Source organism: Ursus arctos, unplaced genomic scaffold (genome assembly GCF_023065955.2).
Source record: "Ursus arctos isolate Adak ecotype North America unplaced genomic scaffold, UrsArc2.0 scaffold_19, whole genome shotgun sequence".
Classification (NCBI taxonomy): domain Eukaryota; kingdom Metazoa; phylum Chordata; class Mammalia; order Carnivora; family Ursidae; genus Ursus; species Ursus arctos.
This window is the reverse complement of record NW_026622863.1, coordinates 46,329,881-46,355,512: the sequence shown is the minus strand read 5'-3', so window position 1 is coordinate 46,355,512 and position 25,632 is coordinate 46,329,881. Positions and strand designations below refer to the sequence as shown.

Here is a 25,632-nt window from a genome sequence, read left to right as displayed (position 1 = left end):
ATTCTTACTGAACTGATGCAAATGAGTATAGTTGGAAGGGAAGAAAGACGACTTACTGAGACCTTTTGAATTTCAGAGGGGTCAAGTAGAGGGAAAAGTCAAATGCCTCCTTTTGTTTACAAATGCACACTTGACTGCATTTCTGTGAGTTATCCTGATCTTAAGAGAAAGTTTTCTTAGTGTGGAAGACCAAGCATTAGAGAACCACCAAGGTTTTAAACAAGAATCCCAAAACTGTAATCATTTTCTTAGTTTATTTAGTCCCATGTGACTAATTCTTGTTTCGTTTCAATGCAGCTTTTAGTTAGTTCTGGAAATTCTTACCCATTTTAGTTTAGGATTTTAAAAATATCAAAAACATGTACTTCTTCCAAAAGTCCTTTTCATGAATCTTCCTGAAGAGGGAACTCATTTTGTAAATGACAAAACACTGAAATGCAATTGACAAGGAAATTTAATTATTTTTGTGACTTAGAACATTTTAATAATTTCAGTGTTAAGTGATGACCTTATGACCAAAACATATTAAAACTTTAGGAATTGCATATCATCTTTAGAACAGTTACAGCATTGGCCCAGATAACATCACGAAGGCTTATCATTTTTCACTTGACCTGCTTTCCAGGTATCTTAACATACCAAGTAAGCAAGCCTAATTGGTCAAAAAGACCTCATTTGGGGACCGTGGGGCATTGTGTGTGGTGCCCACAGACTCAAGGCCAGGACACAGCAGAGGCCAACTGGGAGTAGGGGGAAGGGCCATCCTCTAAGGGAACCGGGTCCCCCTCAGTCTGGCTATTCACAGTGTGCTCCCCGGGCCGGGATGGCCAGCATCACCTGGGAGCTTGTTAGAGGCCGACTCTGGGGTCCACACTACACCTGCTGAGTCAGAGTCTGCATTTTCACAGGATCTGCAGACCCTCCGTGGGCACAGGAGAGGGAGCGGCGGCACCACCCCCACATCATGGGGTCTCAGCCTGGCTGGGCATCTGCTGAAGCAGCATTTCTAGGTGTCACCTGGGCGTTCATAGTCTTGATAAAATTCCACAGGTGACTCCAGCGTACAGTGGGGGTGACATCCCTGTGACGAGAGTTCCTGAGGCAGCCCCCAGGCTCCTGCTCTGAAGGGAAAGCCACAGGGGGAGGAGAGAGGGCTGTGGGGGCGCTGACCCTGCACTGTGCCCCTGAGCTGTGGGGGTCACTGGACCCCAATGTCACAGGCTTGTGCTTGTCCAAACATGGGCACGTGTGCGCTCTTGCATATGGTGGGAAATCACAGCTGAAGAGGGGCAGGCCTCAGCAGGTCCCAGGGAACCACAGTGTAGACAAAAATGAAATGGGAAGAAGGGGACAAGGGAGTTGGGAAGGATGGAAGCAGGCAGAGGGGACCTGGCAGAGACCCCGCCCCTGGCCCACGTGACCCCACCCTGAACTCCTGCCCACAAAGGCCACTCAGCACAGAGGGAGGCAGGAAGCCAGACCTTCAAGACCAGACAGCAGTATCCACAGTGTTTCTGGAGCAGAAGCTCTTCTCACAGAGGGAGGGACAGAGCAGGCAGCAGGCACCATGGAGCTCCCCTCGGCCCCTCCCCGACGAGGACATGTCCCCCTGGCAGGAGCTCCTGCTGGCAGGTGAGAGGGATGATCCCTGGGAGGGGGCGGGAGGATGGGGGAGAGAGGTGGGCTGGGGTCTCCCGGGGAGGACAGGGCTCTGAGAGGGGACAGGAGAGCAGGGCAGGACTGGGGAGCCGGCTCAGCAACAGAAAAATGCCTGATCAGGAAGTGGTGAGGAAAGGGCTATTTCCTAAATTACTCATAACTGAGGTGTGAATTTTAAAACGGATGATAACAACAACCCAGGACCCTAATCGCTACCCTTTCCCACAGATTAGAGAACTTGATAGACAAACACTGACCAGAAGATATGGGGGACACATTCATTCAGCCCCGGGTGTTACAGCCTGCCCCACCACTGGGGTACAGCACAGATCAGACGAGTCCCTGTCCTCCCCGAGCTCATTTCTATGGGGAGGAAGACAGACATGCAGAGACATCTAGAATGTGAGGTCAGGAACTGACAAGGACCAGGAAGGGAACAGAGCAGGGAAAGCTCAGAATGTGAAGACAGAAGGTCTTTAGAGGAGGTGGTCAGGGCGGGTCTCTCCCCAGGACCCCCTGAGTGTGAGCAGGTATCCAAGGGCCAGGAGGGAGTGAGCAACAGACATGTGAGGACGAGTGTTCGAAACAGAGGAAGTAAGTTCAGAGACGCTGAAGTAGTGTGGTCATGCCGCTGACCTTGACCAGCAGAAGACACACACACACAGATACCCGTGCACACTCACACACATGCCCCGAATGGGGATTAACACCTGCTCTGTCTCCAGGGCCCCAGCTTTCCCTCCCAACACATTGGTCCCAGCACCAATCCATCTCTAGTCTTCCCTCCTAGTCTCTCTCTTAACCTTCTGGAACCCGCCCACCACTGCCCAAGTCACTGTGGAAACGGTGCCGCCCAATGCTGCCGAAGGGAAGGATGTTCTTCTGCGAGTCCAGTCTGCCTGGGGATCTTCTAGGCTGTCACTGGTTCAGGGGGGAAAGCGTGGCACCCACTGATCGTATTGTATCATATGTAGTAGACACACAAGTAACTATCCCAGGGCCTGCACACAGCGGCAGAGAGACAATATACCCCAATGGGTCCCTGCTGTTCCAGAGAGTCACCCTGAACGACACAGGATACTACACCCTACAAATCGTGAGGAGAGATACTCAAGTGGAACAAGGAACAGGACAAATCCGCGTATTCCGTGAGTAATTCCTCTCTCAGGTCTGGTTTGGGTGGGGTGATTCTACGTCACACAAACGGGACTCACAGGCCTGGACTGGGCCTCCATCCCCCTCGGCATTATGCCCCGAGTGGGGGTTTGAGCATTTAGTGTGGGACACACACAGTGGAGACAAACTTCCTAGGGTCAGAATTCCTTTCTCAGGATCCAGACTCTGGGATCCTCTGAGGAAGACCCTGCAGGACCCAGTCAGGACCAGGCCTGAGGGGCCCTGGGATCCTCCCCAGAGCTCAGCCCAGAAAGCCCTGCCCAGACCACTGCCTTGGGGCTGCTGATCCTAGTGAGCCTGGGGGTCTGTGCCAGGATGGGGTTAGGCTCCTGGGCAGAGCTGACTGGGAGCAACCATTTCCCGGCTGCCCGAGCTGCTCAGCAGCCAGTGCTCAGTCTCAAGGGCCACATCTGGGGAGGGCAGAGCCTGGTCCTTCACCTGAGACTCAGCATGGACAGCACGCATGTAAAAAGTCCCCAGTCTGTTAACCAACAGCTGTAGGGCGAAGTGAGAGATGCCAGCTCTGATTAGGATGCCAGTGGAACAGTGCTCCTGGGTGGCTCAGTCGGTTAAGCGTCTGCCTTCAGCTCCGGTCATGATCCCAGGGTCTTGGGATGTGCCCCACGTGGGGCTCCCCACTGAGGGGGAAGTCTGCTCCTCCCCCTGCTCCTGGGCTCTCTCTCTCTCACTCTCAAATAAAGAAATAGAATCATTAACAACAACGACAAAAAGATATCTGTGGAGGAGTCACAGGTACCATCCAGTGCAATGTTCTTTCTGTTGTCTGCACAGTGGAGTTACCCAAACCCAACATCACAAGCAACAACTCTGACCCCGTGGAGAATGAGGATTCTGTAGTATTAACGTGTGAACCTCAGACTCAGAGCACAAGCTACCTGTGGTCAGTAAACAGGAAGAGCCTCCCAGCCAGCGCCAGGCTGGAGCTGTCCCTGGACAACAGGACTCTCACTATACACCGTGTCACAAGGAATGACACAGGACCCTTACAGTGTGAGACCCGGAATCCAGTGAGTGCCGGTCGTAGTGACCCATTCACCCTGAATGTTCTCTGTGAGTATCTTCCCTTCCTACCTGGCCTGCGCTGCCAGCCCAAATCCACACTGCCAGAGGCCAGGCCACATCCATCCTTCTGGGGTCCGAGTCCATGACTCTCAGCTGGACCCCCAGGCTGCCATGGCTTCTTGTCCCAGGGAAACGTGGGCAGACCCAGCCTAAGCCAAGATGAGGAGGAGACGGGCTGCTCCTCGCTGAGAGGGTCACCAGCCTGTGAGGGGAAACTGGGGTGCAGCCAGAGGCGGGGGGGGGGCACTGGGAGCATCAGCCAAGGGTCCTTGGCTAGCAGGAGTGGGGCAGGGGGTTCAGTGGGCAGTGACTGGGACTGGGGTATGGGTCAATGGGCTTGGAGAGGGCAGTTCAAGAGGAGGAACTGGCCACTCCTGTAGAGAAATGACCTTCCCTCTCCGTCTACCAACACCCATTCTCTCCTGTCTAGGACTCCCTGCCCAGCCCCACCACAGCCGTTCCTATGTATCAGGTGAGTGTGGGCAATGACTGCTCTGGTCCCCGAAGCCCATGGGAGATGAAGATCTCCCCCAGCCTGCCCCTGGCTGTGCTTTCAGGTTCAGGAATACAGCAGAGTAAAGGGGGAACAAGGGGTAGTTTGAGGAAGCAGTGGCCTGAGACAGAAACCTGGGACACAGCCAGGCTCCAGAGAGCGGCCCAGGTAGCCCTAGAACCAGAAAGTCATCCAGATATGTTCCAAGGAGTTTACAGGGGCTCTGAGTCCTCTTCTTCCTTTACAGGAATTACGACACCCCAACACGAACATTTATGGCCAGATCAACCACAAAGCAGCAATGGCTTCTTAGTTTCCCCTGGGACCTGCTCCTTCCAGGAGCCCTCCTGTACCCCACCCAGATTCTAGGTGGAGTCAGGAGCCGCAGCCTGAGCCAGAGGACCGGCTCTAAGCCCTGAGAATATTCAGGAACATGGACCCAGGGTCGGGTCCCTCCTGATTTCTGGAGACCCCTACAGTCTGCCCTGAACCCAAGACACAGGCCCCCATCTCCCAGGAAGTGGGGGTTCCCAGATGAACTATCCTGACCCCTGACCCACCGGGGATGATCTGAATAAAGAGAACTCATCCCCTCCTTGGCCCTTATTTTGTGAATGGTCATTTCTCTTAGCATAAATTCACCCAGAGGCACCTGGCTGGCTCAGTCAATAGAGCATGCAACTGTTTTGTGGGTTTTTCTTTTTAAGGATTTTATTTATTTACTAGAAAGAGAGAGAGAGAGAGAGAGAGAGAAAGAGAACACAATGGGGAAGATGGGCAGAAGGAGAGGGGGAAACCGACTCCCAGCTGAGCAGGGAACAGGACACAGGAATGTATCCCAGGACCCAGGGAACATGACCTGAGCCGCACACAGACGCTTAAGTGACTGAGCCACCCAGGCACCCCAAGCATGCAACGCTTGATCTGAAGGTTGTGGATTTAAGCCCCAGGTGTGGTGTAGAGTTTACACTAAAAAATTTTAAAAATAAGAATAAAAATAAATTGTAAAAAATGAAAAAGAGAAAAGAAATTCACCTGAAACTCTGGGTCTTTATTCTCCTGGGTCACATAAGGAAATGTGACCTATGAGTTGACCAAGGCCCGAACTCTAGTCCCCCAGGATAGAGGAAGTGGTGAGGGATGTGAACGTGTTGGAAGCATGCTAACTAGGACACCAGAGCTGTGGCCAAACCATGAGAGCACTCAGCAGTCCTCACACTGCTCAGGGACCAAAGCAATAGACACTCCCAGTGTTTATAAATGTGATTTGGGTGTCAGGAGCACAGAACATGGGGTCTCGGATGACCACCCGAAGATAAGCTAGGAGGAGCATCCGTGGGCAGGCGCACATCCTGGTGTGGGACCCTTTCACGCCCTTTTGGTGTCCTGAGTCCTTGGCCCTCCTCCCCCAGCCCTGGTAGCCCTGACTGGTGGCCTTCACCAGTAAACTTGCCTGTCCCCAAATCCAGGATCCAGCTCACTGAGACCTGTCCAGAGGTTTCTCCTCTGTGTCCACAGCCGCCTTCAGGATGTCCTTACCTCTGGGGTGACAGAGAGAGAGGCTGCCAGAGTAACCCCAGTAGGGAAGACCCAGAATTCATGCCCTGAGAACACACTAGGGACCTCACCATCACCCCCATCTTCCACTTTCCCAGCCACATCCCACCCTCACAACCAACTCTGATGCTACCGACCAGCCCTGCCCTTCCAGAGGGCTCAGGACCATTCTGTCCACTCCCAGCGGCCAACAGAAGGGTCACCTGGGTGCTCTTATCTTTACTGTGTCTTTCTTTCTGGTTTTAGTTGGGTTCATTTGCTCTTCTTTTTCTAGTTCTTGTGGTAGGAACTTACATTATTTCTTTGAGGTCATTGCTCTCTTATAATATAAGCACTTCGTACTGCCAATTCCCCTCTCAGCGCAGCATAAGCCCATCTCACAAATGGTGGAGGTATTTTTTTGGCGCATTTAATTTAACTCTGTGTATTTTTAAAATTTCCCTTGAGTTTTTCTTTTTGACCCAGAGATAACTTTCAGAAGATATGTAGCATGCTTTCCAATGTTTCAAAGATTTTTCTGGTGTCTTCCTACTGCTGATTTCTAGTTTGATTACTATTTTCAGAGAACATAGTATGATTTCAATTATTTCAATTTGGTTATAGAGGCCTCTCTGGCTTGGTGGGTGGAGCGTGTGACTCTTGATATCAGGCTCATGATTTTGAGCCCCATGTTGGGGGCAGAGTTTTCTTCAAAACAAAGTAAATTCGGTTAGCTTTCAGATATGACAGCACCCAGAAGCCACAGAGAAGGATGAACGGGACATCTTTCCCTTGGCTATTCCTTAGTAGTAGGTCAGCTGGCAGCCAATTCCATGTTCTTCCTTCATCAGAAAATGTCCTTAGTTCCCCTTTCCTCCTGAAGATCATTCTCCCAGACACAGGATTTGTAGTCGACTTGAGAAACCTGCCGCTTCCTTCTGCCTCCGTGCTGTCAGATACAGACCTACCGCCACTAACTCAGTGTTCCTTCATATGCAATGGGTTGTTTCTCTGGCTGCTCTTCATGCTTGTTTTTTTTTTTTTCACTTGTCTTTAGTTTCCAGAAGTTTGTTATATGTCTTAGCGTGACTGCTTATCTTGCTCAGGGTTCACTCAGCTTCTTGGACCATTATTTCTTCAGTACTTTTTTCCTACTTCTGGTATCTAGTGGCATCAATGTTAGATTCCTCCATTCAAAAAGATTTATTTTTTTAATATGAGACAGAGGGAAGAGGGCACACTTGCAACTGGGAGGAGAGGCAGAGGGGGAGGGAGGGATGGAATCCTCAATCACACGCCCCTCTGAGCACCAAGAGACCACCATCAAGGAGTGTGGGCAGACTCCAGAAACTGGAGAAGGCAAGAAGATTGATCCACGCCTAGAACTTCCAGAAAGGAATGCGGCCCCGCCAATATCTCTATTATAGTCAGTAAATCCCATGTTGGACTTCTGACCTCCAGAACTGTAAGATGGTAAATGTCTGTTGCTTCTAAGCCGCCGTCTTTGTGGTAATTGGTTACAGCAGTAATAGGAAGCGAATACAGACTTTGTATTAGATTATATTGTACTAATATCAAATTGGGGGAGCTTGATCATCGTACTGGGGATATATAGGAGAAAATCCTGGTTCTGATGAGGTTTCAGGCTGAAGTAGTTAGGGTGAAACATTAGGATATCCATAAGTTTCCATTGATTAATCAAAAAATCACATAGAATGTGCCTGGGTGCCTAGTCGGTTAAGCGTCTGCCTTTAACTCAGGTCCTGCTCCATGGTCCTGAGATCGAGCCCAGGGAAGGACTCTCTGCTCATCAGTGAATCTGCTTCTCCCTCTCCCTGTGTCACTCCCCCTGCTTGTGATCCCTTGCTCTCTCTCTCTGCCAAATAAATAAAACCTTAAAAATATAGAATAATAAAATAAAATAAATTCCAGTTAGTTAACGTGCACTCTACTATTAGTTTTAAGTATACAACACATGGTTCAACACTTCCATTTAGTACCAGGTTCTAATCACAAGTGCCTTCCTTAATCCTCATCACCTATCTCACGAATCCCCCCACTTCCCCTGGCAACCGCCAGTGTGTTCTCTATAGTGAAGACTCTGTTTCTTTGTTTGCCTCCCTCTCTCTTTTTCCACTATTCTGATTTACTTTGTTTCTTAAATTCCACACGAGTGAAATCATATGGTATTTCTCTTTCTCTGACTTATTTCACTTAGTATAATACACTCGAGCTCCATCCATATCATTACAAATCACGAGTTCATTCTTTTTTGTGGCTTAGTAATATTCCATCCAAACTACATCATCCTTATCCATTCCTCCACTGATGGACATTTGGGCTGTTTCCACAGTTTGCTTCCTGTAAATAATGCTGCTAAAAACACCGGGGTGCGTGTATCCCTTTGAATTAGTATTTTTGTATCCTTTGGGTAAATACCCAGGAGGGCAATTCCTGGATCAGAGGGTAGATCTACTTTTAATCTTTCAGAGGAACCTTCCTACTGTGTTCCAGAATGGCTGCACGGGATTACATGCCCACCGACTTCAGGAGTGCTCCCCTTTCTCCGCAGTGGGCAAAGACACAGATATACAGAAATTACAAGCCTAGGAAACTATCTACTTGCTGCTCCTCAACAGAATAAAAGCTCTATTTGGCAAGCCCAGACCTAACACCATACTCAGTGGAGAAAGGCTGAAAGCTTCCCTACTGGGATCAGAAACACGACAAGGGTGCTCATCCTCACCACTTCCATTCAGCATAGTACTGAGAGTCTTAGCCGGAGCAGTTGGGCAAGAAAAAGCATAGAACAGGAGGAATAAAGAGGACATGAGAGGAGATTTTTGAGAGGAAGAGACACATTCATTATTTTCAGGTATGAATGACTTTCTCTGCATGCATGCGCCAAAAATTATTAAATTGTATACTTTCAATATTTGGATTTCTTATATATCAACTACAACTCAATAAAGTAGTTAAAAACTATACGTCCATATATGAAATATTACTTAAAATACAAAATTTTAGGGGCTCCTGGGTGGCGCAGTCGTTAAGTGTCTGCTCAGGGCGTGATCTCAGCGTTCTGGAAACAAGCCCCACATCAGGCTTCTCTGCTGGGAGCCTGCTTCTTCCTCTCCCACTCTCCCTGCTTGTGTTCCCTCTCTCGCTGGCTGTCTCTCTCTCTCTCTCTCAAAGGAACAAAAAAAATCCTTAAAAAAAATAAAGTAGACAATTTTTAAAACGCAAAGTGGGTAAGACTTTTTCTTCTACATTTCCTTCACAGTCCACCAGAGGGCGGCAGAGCTGCTTCGTGCCCTGGAGGCTTCCTCAGGGAGCCCACAGCCCAGCAGGGTCTGACCCTCCCCAGCCTCACTCAGTCACAGTCCTCCTGGCTCTCCAGGCTCCCCACACTGGACCCCGTCAGCCCCTCCAGCCAGACAGGCATCTGCCCGCTGAGACTGGTCCCTCTGTGGGCAGTTTGTCCCTCCACATCCTCTGTCCCTAGAGGGGCAAAGGTCCACTCACCATAAGGTCACTTTCTCAGAAGGGCTCCATATGACCCCCCATCAGCTGAGACCCCCTGACATGCTCCAGACCCACCAGACAATTTCTCTTCCTGGCCCTGCTCTCGATTATAATGACTCCTCAGTGCCAGGATTTCCTGAGTGCCTGTGGCCCTGTTACAGGGTAAACCCCACGAGTCCAGGGCCCACATCTGTCCTGTTCTCCGTGGATTCCCAGGACTCAGCCCAGGGCCTGACACATCACAGATGCCCAGTAAATACTCGTTAAATGGATGAGGGAAACCACACAATGGAAGCATGTCACCCCCCTGTCACCTGGGGTCAGAGCCTCTTCCCTGCAGACCCAGGGCACTGGCATCAACATGGGAGGAGGCCAGCACGTGCCCGAGGCTGTCCCTGTAAGGCTGTCAGGCGTTTACACCTCCTAGATTCAGGAGGGAGGACAGGGACTCCTACAGTTAGAGGTGAGACCCCCATTCATTCCCAAAACACAGACACCCCCTCCCATCTTTGTCTTGTGACTATCTTCTGTCCCCAGAGGGCCTGGGTGGGCAGCTGTGTCCTTCCTCTTCTCTCAGAGATCTGACCTGCCACAAATTCTGGATCACCAGCCCAGGTGCAATTACGACCAGGGGACTTCAGAGTCCTACCCTGACCTCCAAAGACATCAGGGGGTGACTCCCTGAAGGCCCCTGGTCTGTGGGGACAGCTGCAGTGTCCCCCTGAAGATTTCTAAGCAGTCCAAGGAGTCCTGGGGAATGAGGGGAACTTCCCGGCAGATGGGACAGGAGAACCCAGATCGGCCTGTGTTTCCCCGGGGCTGAGGGTCTCCTCCCTTTGACAGAGGCAGCCCTGGGATCCCTCAGTTGTGTCTCTGGGTGGAGCCAATCCAGCTCCTGGTTCCTGTGAGGAGACCTAGAGCAGAAGAGAGACAAGGACACAGATGACTTAGATGCAATCGCCCATCCCCCCCCCCCCCCGCCCGCTGTGATGGGGAGACAGGGCATTGTGGTGCTCAGTCCCCCAGGCTGGGTTTTTCCCCAAAGCTCAAGAGACCTCTACTAGGTCATTCTTTGAAATCTCCAGGACATAGAGCTCCTGCTGAGGGAGCACATCCCTCTGGTAAGACAGTTCTCCTGACACAGGATGAGGAATCCTCTGGACAGTGCCTGTCCTCTCCCTGGGTTCATGCTGCCCTAGGATGGAGTCGGGTGATCTGGGTCCCGCAATGACCAGGACCCAGGCTGCCCAGTCCCTCACCTCTGCCCAGGTTTCAGGGACCCTCACATCCTTTGGAGCCTGGTCAGCATCCCTGGCTGCCCCTCAGCATCGCCTCCAGGGGGGACACAGGGACATACAGACAGCACACAGGACATAAAACCCTGAAGCTGGCTTTGGCTAAGGAGGTGGAGGGGGAGTCTGGTTTCCATCCCTTTCTTTAACAGACCTTCTGGGTCCCTCACACGTGCCTGTTCTGTCCTGCCCACTCCTTCTGGGGCCCTAGAACCATCCTGATCTGTCAGGGATCCCTCTTCAGCTCCCCATTCCCTGCCTGGCACCACTTGCGGGGGAGGCAGGGTGACCACAGGAAAGTCCCCCAGGCAGAGGACACGGGCTGCCCAGGACACTCAGGAGCACATGGACAGTCTCTGGGCCACAGTTCAGTCAACAAACATGGAGATGGAAGTTCTCCTCAACACCTTCCTGGGAGCCCCAGCCACCTGGCCTCTCACCATCTCTTCTCTTCCCAGGATATGTAGGAAACCCCCTTCCCGCCTGGGAACTGAGCCCTTGACACACCTGGTTGGGTCTCTGTCCCTGGAACCAGAGGCCGGGCTGGGGACACACAGGGATGGACACTGGGTCCCTCACCAGTCATCACTCGGCCGGCCCCTTCCTCACCCCAGAGTCATCTCTGGGACCTTGTTGCCAGGAGGCAATCCAACCTCCCCAGATCCTGTGAGAACACTGGGGAGACCGGTGCCCAGCTGGGCTTCTCTGTTTCAAACAGAAATAATCCCCTGGATGTGGGGGACCCTGGGGCATTCTGTGTGGTGCTAACAGACTCAGGGCCAGGGCACAGCAGAGGCAAACTGGGAGTAGGGGGAAGGGCCATCCTCTAAGGGAACCGGGTCACCCTCAGTCTGGCTATTCGCAGTGTGCTCCCGGGGCCGGGATGACCAGAATCACCTGGGAGCTTATAGAGGCCGACTCTGGGGTCCACACCACACCTGCTGAGTCAGAATCTGCATTTTCACAGGATCTGCAGACCCTCCGTGGGCAAAGGAGACTGAGAGGAGGCCCCACCCCCACATCATGGGGTCTCCGCCTGGCTGGGCATCTGCTGAAGCAGCATTTCTAGGTGTCACCTGGGCGTTCACAGTCTTGATAAAGTTCCACAGGTGACTCCAGTGCACAGTGGGGGTGACATCCCTGTGACGACAGTTCCTCAGGCAGCCTCCAGGCTCCTGCTCTGAAGGGAAAGCCACACGGGGAGGAGAGAGGGCTGTGGGGGCACTGACCCTGCCCTGTGCCCCCTAGCTGTGGGGGTCACCGGACCACAACACCACAGCCTTGCGCTTGTCCAAACAAGGGCGTGTGTGCTCTCGCATATGGTGGGAAATCACAGCTGAAGAGGGAGAGGCCTCAGCAGTTCCCAGGGAACTGAAGTGTAGACAGAAATGAAAGGGGAAGAAGAGGACAAGGGATTCAGGAGGAACAGGTGAGGAAGGCGGGGAGGGGAAACTGGCAGAGACCCCACCCCCTGACCCACGTGACCCTGCCCAGAAATCCTGCCCACAGAGGCCTCTCAGCACAGAGGGAGGAAGGACAGCAGAGCAGACAGGACTGGGACAGCACTGCTCCTGAGCATTTCTGGAGCAGAAGCTCTTCTCACAGAGGGAAGGATAGAGCGGGCAGCAGGCACCATGGAGCCCCCCTCGGCCCCTCCCCGAGGAGGACATGTCCCCTGGCAGGAGCTCCTGCTGGCAGGTGAGAGGGATGATCCCCTGGGAGTGGGCAGGAGGATGGGAGACAGAGGTGGGCTGGGAATCCTGTGGAGGACAGGGCTCTGAGATGGACGGGAGAGCAGGGCAGGACTGGGGAGCCGGCTCAGCAACAGGAAAATGCCGTGATCTGCAAGTGGTGAGGGAAGGGTTATTTCATAAGTTACTCATCACTGAGGACTGAATTTGGGAAACGTATGGTAACAACAACCAGGGACCCTAATCGCTGCCCCTTCCCACCAACCTGAGATCCTGACAGATAAATGCTAGCCGCAGAGGATACTGGGGACACATTCATTCAGTCCCGGGTGTTTGCAGCCTGCCCCACCACTGGGGTACAGCATAGATTAAAGGAGTCCCTGCCCTCCTCGAGCTCACTTCTATGGGAAGGAAGACAGACATGCAGAGACATCTAGAATGTGAGGTCAGGTAGTGACAAGCACCAGGAAGGGAACAGAGCAGGGAAAGGTCAGAATGTGAAGACAGAGGGTCTTTAGAGGAGGGGGTCAGGGCAGGCCTCTCCCGAGGATCCCCTGAGTGTGAACAGGTATCTGAGGGCAGGGAGGGAGTGATGAGCGACGACATGATGGGAAGAGTGTTCGAAAGTGAGGAAATTAAGTTCAGAGGTGCTGATGTAGTGTGGTCATGCCACTGACCTTGACCCCCAGGAGACACACACACACACAGACACAGATACCCAGGCACACTCACACACACACCATGAATGGGGGTTAGGACCTGTTCCGTGTCCAGGGCCCCAGCTTTCTTTCCCAACACTTTGCTCCAAACACTGATCCATTTCCTCTCCTCCTCCTAGTCTCACTCTTAACCTTCTGGAACCCGCCCACCACTGCCCAACTCACTAAGGAATCGGTGCCGCCCAATGCTGCCGAAGGGAAGGACGTTCTTCTGCGAGTCCACAGTCTGCCTGGGGATCTTCTAGGCTGTAACTGGTTCAGAGGGGAAACTGCAAATACCAGCCATCAAATTCTATCATATGTAGTAGACACACAAGTAACTACCCCAGGGCCTGCACACAGCGGCAGAGAGACAATATACCCCAATGGGTCCCTGCTGTTCCAGAGAGTCACCCTGAACTACACAGGAAACTACACCCTACAAATCGTAATGAAAAATGCTCGAGTGGAAGAAGGAACAGGAGAAATCCTTGTATTCTGTGAGTAATTCTCTCTCATCTCTGGTGTTGGGTGGGGTGAATTCTACGTCACACACACACGGGATTCACAGGCCTGGACGGGACCTCCATCCCCCTCGGCATTATGTCCTGTGTAGGGGTTTGAGCATTAGTGCAGGACACACACACTGGAGACAAACTTCCTAAGGTCAGAATTCCTTTCTCGGGATCCAGACTATGGGATCATCTGAGGAAGACCCTACAGGACCCAGTCAGGACCAGGCCTGAGGTTCCCTGGGCTCCTCCCCAGAGCTCAGCCCAGAAAGCCCCTGCCCAGACCACTGCCTTGGGGCTGCTGATCCTAGTGAGCCTGGGGGTCTGTGCCAGGATGTGGTTAGGCTCCCGGGCAGAGCTGACTGGGAGCAACCATTTCCCGGCTGCCCGAGCTGCTCAGCAGCCAGTGCTCAGTCTCAAGGGTCACATCTGGGGAGGGCAGAGCCTGCTCCTTCACCTGAGACTCAGCATGGACAGCACACACGTAAAAAGTCCCCAGTCCATTAGCCAAGTGCTGTGGGGGACTTGGGGAATGCAGAGGAAGGTCAGCACCCCCAGGGAGGAACAGAGCAAGAGGTGCTCCGGGGTCTCCTCCTCCACCAAGAATCAGGCCCAGGGGGCCTTCTCTTGTGGAGAGGAGCAGACACGATGCCATTTGATTGGCCAGCTCCTACAGAGCAGATTGAGGTCAGGGATTTGGGTTCGTTTAAGGGTTAATTCACAGGGATGGAAAGCAGAGATCATTTATCATTATTCCTACTGCATTAAGGGGAAATTGAGGCATGAAGAGACACAGTCACTGAATCAGGGTCACTCAGACTGGTGACAGCATTTCAGAGTTCCCAGGGTTCTGGGTGCAGACACAGCCCCGTCCTCTCCTCCATCAGAGGGAGGGATGCAGGTGTGGGCAGTGAGGGCAAGTGGAGGCTCACTCTGTGTTTACTCGAAAACCATGTGACCTGCGTGAACAATCAGAGGCAGAATGACCTGGCCGCCCCTCAGGTGGGGACACTCACCTCCATGGGCTGCACTTGAGATCAGATTGATTGCTGATGTGTTGCTGTGGGTCCCACTGGGTGTCAGGGAAAGCACTTGCCTTCTCCTCCGGACTCTGCACCTAAAACCAGCCCAGGGTCCACGTGTAACAAACTCAGTTGCTTTTGTTTAGGAGGGAAGGAGTGAGCAGTGTGGGTGTCTCTCCAGCTGTGGGCAGGGAGCCTGTGTGGCCAGAAGTCCCAGGATGCTGCACCCAGGACGCCTCTCTGAAGAGATGATGGGTCGTTCATCCCTCACCCCCCTGCTTCCTGCTCATCCCCTCGCTCTCTGCTTGGTCATTGGACTCAGGTCTGCCATGGATGGGGTCTCTGCCTATGTCACTCATTATCAAACAGCGGGCAGAACACCCCCTGCAGGACCTGGCCTGAGTACTGAACTGATCTCCGGGCTTGTTCCTGGTGTCCCCGGGTGTCCTTTCTGCTCAGACCCCTTCCCCAGGCTGGGCTGTCAGGTCAGTGAAGCTCCAGGAGAGGTCCGGGGCTGTCTGTGACTCTGTCTTATGTCTCCATGACCCAATGCTGTTCTGTAATTGACATTGCAGAAGCCTGTGCCATCAGACACACAGAGCAGGGGCTTTACTTTCTTTGAGGCTCAGATCCTCATGCATTTGTCTTGAGATACACAGACCTGCCTTATGCTTGAAGGACTCAGGTTGGCTGAGGGCTAAGAGTTGGGAATTCGATTCAAGGTGCTTGCGAGGGAATCAAAGGTACCACCGAGGGCAATGTTCTCCTGTTGTCTGCACAGCGGATTTACCCAAACCCATCATCACAAGCAACAACTCTGACCCCTTGGAGAATGCGGATCCTGTTGTATTAACGTGTGAACCTCAGACTCAGAGCACAAGCTACCTGTGGTCAGTAAACAGGAAGAGCCTCCCGGTCAGCGCCAGGTTGCAGCTGTCCCTGGACAACAGGACTCTCACTATACACTGTGTCACAAGGAATGACACAGGACCCTATGAGTGTGGGACTCAGAACCCAGTGAGTGCTGGTCGTAGTGACCCATTCACCCTGAATGTTCTCTGTGAGTAACTTCCCTTCCTACCTGGCCCACGCTGCCAGCCCAAATCCACACTGCCAGAGGCCAGGCCACATCCATCCTTCTGGGGTCCGAGTCCATGACTCTCAGCTGGACCCCCAGCCTGGCCATGGCTTCTTGTCCCAGGGAAACGTCGGCAGACCCAGCCTAAGCCAAGACAGGGAGGGGACAGGCTGCTCCTCCCTGAGAGGGTCACCAACCTGTGAGGGGACACAGGTGACTGTCTCAGACCCAGGCTCAGTGAACACAGGGGGCTTCTGGTTGGGACTTTCTCAGACAAGTTTGGGACTCAGCTCAGAGGGGCAGTGTGGCACTAATACAGACCAGGAGCTTCCCCTTCCTTCAGATTACATCACCTGTGGCTTTATTCTGTTTGCTCCAGATGGCCTGGATGCCCCCACCATTTCCCCCTCAGACTCCTATTACCATCCAGGGGCCAGCCTCATGCTCTCCTGCCACGCAGCCTCTAACCCACCTGCACGGTACTCTTGGCTTGTCAATGGGAGGCCCCAGACATCCACACAGGAGCTCTTTATCCCCAACGTCACTGTGAATGATAGTGGAGCCTATACCTGCGTCGCCTCTAACTCGGGCACTCGCCTCAGTAAGACCACAGTCAAGACTATCACAGTCTCTGGTAAGTGGATCCCTGGAGCGTCTGCACTGATGCTGTGGTGAAGGTCTGTCTGGCTTTCAGAATAGAGCCTAGAAGAGCTTTTTCCCACAAGCAAATCCCTAATCTGTGCCTGCACGTGCCCATTACATGTCAGCAGACCTTTCCTCCCTGCCTTCTGATTTGTCATGGCAGAGCTTGGATCAGCCTGGAAGGTGGGGACGGGTTTTCTCAGCTCCAGAGAGCCCCATGTATAGAAGAAGGTTTTGCAAATGGGGAAGTAGAAGGATCCTCAGGGTCAAGTTGCTTCTATTGTTGAATTGCAAATATCCTTTATATAATCCAGATACTAACCTCTTACCAGATATGATTGCAAATATTTCCTTCCAAACCATGGGTTGCCGACACTATTTTTTTCTTTAGTGAACTTTACTTGATACATAGTGTAACATAGTTTCACTTGTACAGCATAGTGATTGGACAACTCTATGTGTTACGCTCTTCTCAACACATTATAGCTCCTATCCGTCACCATGCAGCCCCATCAAAATACCATTGACTGTATTTCCTATGCTGTGCATTTCATCCCTATATCCTGTTCATTCCAAAACTAGTGCTACCATTCTCTGGATTGTGTCTTGTGATGCACAGAAGTTTTCCATTTTGATGCAATTCAATCCATCTACTTTTTCTTTTATTGTCTTTGCTTTGGGTGTCATAAGTATGAAATCATTGGGGTCTTCAGTTTCAAATAGTTCTTGCTTTATGTTTTCTTCTAAGACTTTTACATTTGACTCTTATGTTTAGATTTTTTATCTACTTTACATAAATATTTGTACATGGTGTAATTGGAGTCCAACTTCATTCATTTGCATGGATATCCAGTATTCCCCACAATATTGGTTGAATAGATTTTTTTCTCCATTGAATGGTCATGACAACCTTCTAGAAAATCGTTGGACCATATATGCCAGGGTTTGTTTCTGGGGTGCCTATTCTATTCCATTCATCGCTATGTCTCTCTTTATACCGGACCCCGGTTATTTTGGTTACTGTAGCTTTGCAGTCAGGAAGTGGGAGTCCTTCTTTTTGTACTTTTTCGAAATAAGTATGGCTATTTCAGGCCCCTGAGATTCCATGTGAATTTTTGTAAATTCCTATTTCTGCAAAATATTTCCTTCTGAATTTCATAGGGAGACACCTGGCTGGCTCAGTCAGTGGATGGCAACTCTTGATCTTGATGTTGTGGGTTTCAGCCCCACGTTGAGTATAGAGATTACTTAAAAATAAAATCATTTTTAAAAGTATTTGATAGAGATTACATTGAATCCACGGATCTCTTTGGATAGCACTGTCATCTTAACAATATTAAGTCTCATCATCCATGAACATGGGATGTCTTTCCATTTATTTGCATCCTCTATCATTTCTTTCATCAATGTTTTATTGATTTCCATAAACAGTCTATTGACTCAGTAATTAAGTTAAATCCTAAGTATTTGATTCTTTTTTCCTAAGAATTTTCTTCTTTTTAATGTTATTGCAAATAGAATTGTTTTCCTATTTTCTTTTTTGGGTACGTCACTGTTAGTGTCAGGAACACAGTGATTTTTGTGTTGATTTTGTAGCCTGCAAAGTTGTTGAAATTGTTTATTAGTTCAGCAGTTTTTTGTGGAATCTTCAGTATTTTGTACATAAAATTTCATGTTGTCTATGAGCAGACATGATTGTACTTATTCTTTCCAATTTAATCATATTCTGTGTTTTTTTCCTCCTAATTATTTTGGACTGGACTTCTGTACTGTGTTGAATACGGATGTTGAGAGTGGCATGTTTAACTTCTACCTGATGTTGAAAGAAAGGTTTTCAGTGTTTCATCATGGAGATGATGGTAGCCTTCGGTGTTTCTTATGGGGCCTTTATTATGTTGCAGTAGTTTCCTTCTATTTGTAAGAGTGCCAGTATTCTGTATACAGTAACCTCTTCTCTACATGAGTTTTCACCATGAGAGTCAATCCACAGATTTGGAAGTAAGAGTCTTCTTCAAGGTGAGAAATCCTGTAGATTGAAAACATTTTGATTCCTAAGTTAAAGAAGAGGGGGCAGTCAGCTCTCATTCCGTAGTTAATTGTAACAGTGTAAATGGCTTCCCTACTTTACATAAAGCTGCCTTGGACACGGAGGTATAAGGGGTGTGAGTCTTCCTCCCCCAACATATTGGAAAGGTATATAAGGAATGAGGCCTGATCTTTCAAAGTCACAGAAGTTCAAGAAAGTCACACAAAACTCAATGGGAAAGAATTCCTCATAATAAAGAGGCTGCCAGCCATGTGGGCTAAGAGGTTCCTGGTGCTGATACTACAGAGATGTCCAGGCAGAAGAGACACATGACTGAGCGTCAGAGGGGAAGGTACTGCCCTCTCCTTACAGATCGTCACCTGAACAAAGATACTCGGGCTTCTGCAGACAGCAAGGCCATCCTTTCAGGCCCCATTACAGAGCTCGCTGGGCCCTCAGATTGGCTTGCATCTCAGAGGAAGGATGTGGCCCCATTTCCAAACTGATTCTCATTCCATAACATCCTGTGTTTCTCCACAGAGCCAGTGGCTCAGCCCTTTGTCCAGGCCAACAATGCCATAGTCACAGAACATAAGGACTCTGTGGTCCTGACCTGCTCCACACATAATCCTGGGGTCTCCATCCACTGGTTCTCAATGGTCAGAGTCTAAAGCTAATGGAGAGGATGAAGCTGTCGCAGGACAATAGCACTCTCACCATAGATCCTGTCAGGAGGGAGGATGCAGGGAATTAGAGTGTGAGGACTCCAATCTGGTCAATTGCTACAAAAGTAACCCCATCAGGCTGGATGTGAGCTGCGAGTGACCCTCGACCTCTGCCGCATCTTCCCTGTATATTTTACTGGCAGGCGGTGTGAAATGGATGCTGGCCTGGAGGAGGTGGGAGCCTCCTTCAGAGCCTCTAGGTCAGTGTGGATAATATTCCCCAGAATTAGACGAATCTTGTTAGTATCTCAGTTCTGATATGTACCAGCTGTTGGACCTCAGGCAAGATGCTCAAACTCCTGAACCTCAGTTTCCTCATCTCTAAAACTGGAAAGAACAGCCGGATCTTAGGGCAGTTGTGAGGGTTGTTAATATAAATTCATGAGATGAAATCTTGAGACAGCGATATACACAGATTCAGGCTCAATCAAACTTAGCACCTATTGCTCTTTTGTTAGTCACGTTTTTGTTACTAGCTGTAATGTCTCAGGGAATTGGGATTCAGTGTTGTCTGATCACATTCCAGCTGTGAGGCCTTCACTGATTTACTGAAGCCCTTTACAGACTCAGATGCTCATTTTGCACTGTGGTGATGACATCCGGCCCCCTCATGTGCAGGGAAGCATCAGATAAGAGGTAACACATTTCCCACGTGCCTGGCACAGAGCCGACCTCAAAAGCAGTCAGCTAATGTTATTCTCTTTAATCAGTGAAGAGTGGACAGGTAAGGGCCTCCCTCTAAGACCATCAATGGTGATGGAGCAGAAGACACAGGGGAAGAGGCTTCATGAGAAAGGAAAATAAACAGGATGCCAGCACTGTCCCCAGGGCTGTGGGTACAATGTGAAGATTAAAGCAAGTCCAGGGTTTCAGTGTGAGGAACAAAAATGGTGCAGTGGCCAAAGGGATGAGACACTGTGGTGATAACACATACAGCAGTCAGACTCAAGGCCTTTCTTCCTCCCTAACCAGGCCTTTTACCCATGGCTCCTCCTGGCTTCCCCTGATTTGACTTGGGACTCATTCCTCTCCCTTTTTCTTCTTCATTCAGATGGAAGAAGTACCACAGGTCTCCCTGTGGGGTCCATCATTGGCATCGCTGTGGGGGTCCTGGTCGCACTGGCACTGACAGTGGCCCTGGGGTGTCTCCTGCTCCGCACAAGGACTGGAAGGTATGATGGGATTTCCCACACACTGATCCTGTCCTGCAGCAGACCCCTGGCCAGGAGGAGACCCCATACTGACCTAGGATTCTGGACTGGCTACTCCAGACCTCCCAACTACCCCCTGGAATTTCCCGTCTCATTCCCTCTGGCTCCTTCCTCAGCAGCTGTTGACTGGGGTGCTTCCTTCACATGTTCCCTAGTTATACATTAGGGACCATTAAGGAACAACTCCTCAGGGCTGTCATGGTTCACTTGGCAACGTTACAGCAGTGCTGACAGGACTAAGTACTCGGTAAACAGCACCTCCCGTGGTTTCTTTAAGTCCACATGCCCTATGAGGGGGATTTGCAGCCTCATGATCTGAGGGTGGTACTTGGCAGAGTCACGCAATGAAGAGTGGAAGAGCCTGACAGGCCAGATGAGGTCATCCCTCAAATGGCAGCTGTAGGAACCACAGCCTCTGATGTGTGAAACCAGAGACCTGGGTTAGCCAGGTTGAGGCCCTGGGATGTCCTTTATGCCTCTTGTCCAGGCAGATGGAGAAGAGGACAAGGCACTGTTACATTTCAGCATCTCCTGGCCTGAGTGGGGAGGGTCTGGCCACAACAGGGCACCACATTTAGGGGTCCAACATACCCAGGGCACCCCAAGTGTCCTCTATATGCAGCTATAGCCTTGAAGCTTCCACTCAGTCAACCCATCATGTTTGATTTCTTTCCTGGGTCCTCCATCCCTCCTGAGGACACTTACTCCTAGTCACTCATCAGCCTGTGGGTCTTCCCCTGTGGTTCGAGGATATTCTCCAAAGGCCTTTCCTTATTCCCTCTTCTGGGCCCTTCTCTGCTAAACAGCACTGGTAGAGACAGGAGGTCTCTAACCCTTCCTGGAATGAGGATCCTGCTTATCCACTGTTTAATACCAAAGCTGTGACCTCTCCCTGCACCCCACACATAAGCCTGATCTTTCCTAGGGACAGTGGCTGGCATGATCTCAGAGAGCTCTGGTGCCCGGCATCCACCCCCCGTGAGTATCTCTTCAGCCCGGGGGGAAGGGAAGCCCCGAAGTCATGCCCAATGTCCACTCCTGCCAGTCATTGCTCTGGAGTCTCTGAACATTTATCTAGGGAGAAACACTGGGGATCTCAACTGGCTATACTCCCTGGTGTGTGGAATTTGGCTCATAGGTCAATACCTGGCCTTCACTGGACCCTAAAATGGTCTCTCCCTGAGGGTACTCCTGCTTCCCTGTCCTTTGAAAGCTGTGGAATATCCCCTCCTGGGAAGGTGGGTCCAAGCTTCTTCAGAGCCCTGGGTGCTAACTCCTGTCTCTGTTCCTAGGCCATGGTCCAGCCAGAAGCTCTACATACCCGGTAAGCTGTCCCCCCCCCCACCATCACTCTTTCCACTGGGGTCCTTGCTGTGCAGCCTCAAGACAGAGCAAACGACCAATTCAACAACACGGAGCAGACCCTGCTTCCCACAGAATAGCCAGGACAAGGCAAGCCCTCTTCTGGCCAGGACTAGACCCTTTTCAGGGGCAGGACCACCCCCTACCATGTCCTGAGTTGTCCCTGCTCCCCTGAATTAGCCAAAGGAGAACCTGGAGTCCAGCAAGGGGCAGGGTAGCCAGGGTTCCTGGGCTAAGAGGATAGGGGCATAGGGTGCAATGGGCAGGGTAATGGTTAAGGCAGTTCAAAAGGCAGAACTGTCACTTCTGTAGAGAAATGACCCTCCCTCTCTGCCTACCTACTCCCATTCTTTTCTGTCTAGGATTCCCTGCCCAGCCCCACCACAGCCATTCCTATCTATCAGGTGAGTGTGGGCAATGAATGTTCTGGTCCCAGAACCCAAGGGGGCTGAAGATCTTCCCCCAGCCTGACCCTGGCTGTGATTTCAGGTTCAAGAAACAGCAGAACAAATGGGAAATGGGGGGTACTGGGAGGAACGAGGGGCCTGGGTCAGAAACCTGTGACACAGCCAGGCTCTCAGAGAGCAGACCACATGAGTCTAGAACTGAAAAGTAAACCAGATATGTTCTAAGGAGGTGACAGTGGCTCAGAGTCCTCTTCTTCTTTTATAGGAATTACAACACCGCGACACAAACATTTACTGCCAGATCAACCAGAAAGCAGAAGTGGCTTCTTAGTTTCCCAAATGCCTGGGGCCCCCTGAGACCCAGGACTCTAAGGGGGTGAGAAGCCGCAGTCGGAACCAGAGAACCAGCTCTAGGCCCTGAGGATATTCAGGCACATGGACCAAGGTTCAGGTTCATCACCAGCCTTCTCTACAAACTGCTGGTGGGCAGCCTGGACTTGGTCATCTGACTGTGGAGTCACTTCCTGCAGTGATGTCCACAGCACCCTCCCTACCCTGAGCGATGGAGACAGAGGCCAGTCCACACTCCCTGCTACCCTCTCCACCTCTTCCTGGTTCCTAATGCTCCTTGTCAAGAATGGAAAGTCTGTGGACAGAGGAGATTAAGGGTTCAAAGCCCTGGGAAAAGCTGGAGTTCATCAGCACCATGGACAGTATCTCAGCCTCCCTCCCCCCAGGAGTGGAGCAGGGAGGAGGCAGTGAGGGACTGGGGGAGAGGCTGCCCATTTCTATCCTACAGAAGAAAGATGCAGCAAGGCAGAATGCTATCACAGGGACAACCCGATTCTGCTCTCATGTGAATCGTAAACCCTTTGCACACGTCCGGATGTTACTTCTTGGCACATTGATTACAGCTCTCTGCATGGCTGATTGCTGCCCCAGAGGGTGGCCTCAGGGACGCTAGGAGGTGCTCCAGCCCCTTGGGGAACCTCCTGGCCCCTGAGTGTCTGGACCCTCTCTTGTCTACAATAAGGACGGCATGTTTCATGATTAACTTCTGACCCTTGATGCCTGACCTTGGAAACACACCCATCACCCAGCCTAGAGCACCCCTGAGCACAGCCTCCTGTTTCCCAAGCCCCAGCTGAGCTCTCCCAGGCAGCAGGGCTCAGCAGAACCCTGGGCTATTCTCCCAGCTCCTCCTTGCTGAGCTCTGTGCCTGGAGTCAGAGTCCTTTGCCATCTGCCTGTCTTTCCCAGCAGAGCAGACCTTCCACCCAAGGGGCAAGTGGGGCCTGAAGATCTCCCAGGGTAGAATGCCACATCTGAGTGTTCCTGCATCTGCCTGTGACCCCTCAGAGGAAGAGAAAACACTAGGGCCCCCACCCCCATCTTCCTCTTTCCCATCCACAACCCACCCACAGAACCAACTGTGATGCTACAGACCCAGTGCTGCCCACCCATGGGCATCAGGTCCATTCTGTCCACTCATAGTGGCCAACATAAGGGTCACCTGGGTGCTCTTATCTTATTATTTCTTCCTTTCTGCTCTTAGTTGGGTTCACTTTACTCTAACTTTTCTAGTTCTTGTGTTAGGAAGTTTGATTATTTGCTTTGAGATAGTTCCTCTTTTATTATGTGTAAGCATTTCATGCTACAAATTCCCCTCTCAGGACAGGATAAGCTGCATCCCACAAATGGGACAGATTTCTTTTTAGTATTTTTCATTTAATTCTGTGTATTTTTAGGGGCACCTGGGTGGCTCCATCAGTTAAGCATCTGCCTTCAGCTCAAGTCATGATCTCAGGGTCCTGGGATGGAGCCCTGTGTTGGGCTCCCTGCTCAGCGGGGAGCCTGCTTCTCCCTCTGCTGCTCCACCTGCTGGTGCTCACCTGGACTCTCCCTCTCCCTCTCTCTCCCCATCTCTCTCAAATAAATAACTAAAACATCTTTTTAAGTCTCTGTATTTTTTTAAAATTCCTTTGAGATATCCTCCTTGAACCATAGATTATTTACAAATATGTAGCTTGCTTTACAAATGTTTTGGAGATGTCTCTTGTTTTTCTATTGCTGATTTCTAGTTTGATTACTATTTTCAGAGAACAGACTCTGATTTCAATTATTTTAAATTTGGTTACAGTCTCCTGGCTGGTTCAGTCGGTGGAGCATGTGACTCTTGATCTCTTGGTCGTGAATTCAAGACCCACATTGGGGGCAGAGTTTTCTTCAAAACAAAGTAAATTCGGTTAGCTTTCAGATATGACAGCACACAGAAGCCACAGAGAAGGATGAACGGGACATCTTTCCCTTGGCTATTCTTTAGTAGTAGGTCAGCTGGCAGCCAATTCCATGTTCTTCCTTCATCAGAAAATGTCCTTAGGGGCGCCTGGGTAGTGCAGTCGTTAAGTGTCTGCCTTCAGCTCAGGGCGTGATCCTGGCGTTCCGGGATCCAGTCCCACATCGGGTTCCTCCGCTGGGAGCCTGCTTCTTCCTCTCCCACTCCCCCTGCTGTGTTCCCTCTCTCGCTGGCTGTCTCTCTGTCACATAAATAAATAAAATCTTAAAAAAAAAAAAAAGAAAGAAAGAAAATGGCCTTAGTTCCCCTTTCCTCCTGAAGATCATTCTCCCAGACACAGGATTTGTAGTCGACTTGAAAAACCTGCCACTTCCTTCTGCCTCCATGCTGTCAGATACAGACCTACCGTCACTAAATCAGTGTTCCTTCATATGCAATGGGTTGTTTCTCTGGCTTCTTTTCAGGGTTGGGTTTTTTTTTTTTTTCCCCTCTTCTCCTTATTTTGCAGAAGTTTGCCATGTGTCTCAGCGTGACTGCTTATCATGCTCGGGGTTCACTCAGCTTCTTGGACCATTATTTCTTCAGTACTTTTTTCCTATTTCTGGTATCCAGTGGCATTAATGTTAGATTCCTCCTTTTGAAAAGATCTGTTTTTTTCATATGAGAGAGAGGGAAGGGGCACACTTGCAATTGGGGGTAGGGGCAGAGGGGGAGGGAGGGATGGAATCCTCAATCACACGCCCCTCTGAGCACCAAGAGACCACCATCAAGGAGTGTGGGCAGACTCCAGAAACTGGAGAAGGCAAGAAGATTGATCCACCCCTAGAACCTCCAGAAAGGAATGCGGCCCCGCCAATATCTCTATTATAGTCAGTAAATCCCATGTTGGACTTCTGACCTCCAGAACTGTAAGATGGTAAATGTCTGTTGCTTCTAAGCCGCCGTCTTTGTGGTAATTGGTTACAGCAGTAATAGGAAGCGAATACAGACTTTGTATTAGATTATATTGTTGTACTAATATCAAATTGGGGGAGCTTGATCATCGTACTGGGGATATATAGGAAAAAATCCTGGTTCTGATGAGGTTTCAGGCTGAAGTAGTTAGGGTGAAACATTAGGATATCCATAACTTTCAATCGATTAATCAAAAAATCATATAGATAGTGCCTGGGTGCCTAGTCGGTTAAGCGTCTGCCTTT

General features: G+C 50.7%; 1 protein-coding gene and 1 pseudogene across 1 annotated transcript; both read left to right on the top strand.

Moving 5' to 3' along the window:
* The first annotated feature begins 1,406 nt into the window (after positions 1-1,406).
* On the top strand, positions 1,407-5,298 carry LOC125283312 (carcinoembryonic antigen-related cell adhesion molecule 6-like; annotated as a pseudogene).
* A 7,003-nt stretch (positions 5,299-12,301) lies between these two features.
* On the top strand, positions 12,302-24,069 carry LOC113249404 (carcinoembryonic antigen-related cell adhesion molecule 6-like). The gene is given in 12 exon segments (XM_048223649.2): positions 12,302-12,462; positions 13,294-13,653; positions 15,469-15,747; positions 16,145-16,399; positions 18,974-19,084; positions 19,087-19,182; positions 19,185-19,250; positions 20,210-20,330; positions 21,295-21,347; positions 21,662-21,693; positions 22,094-22,135; positions 22,404-24,069. Coding segments are annotated over 12 exon segments (1,545 nt in total). The 5' UTR covers positions 12,302-12,398; the 3' UTR covers positions 22,470-24,069.
* Positions 24,070-25,632: the final 1,563 nt, after the last annotated feature.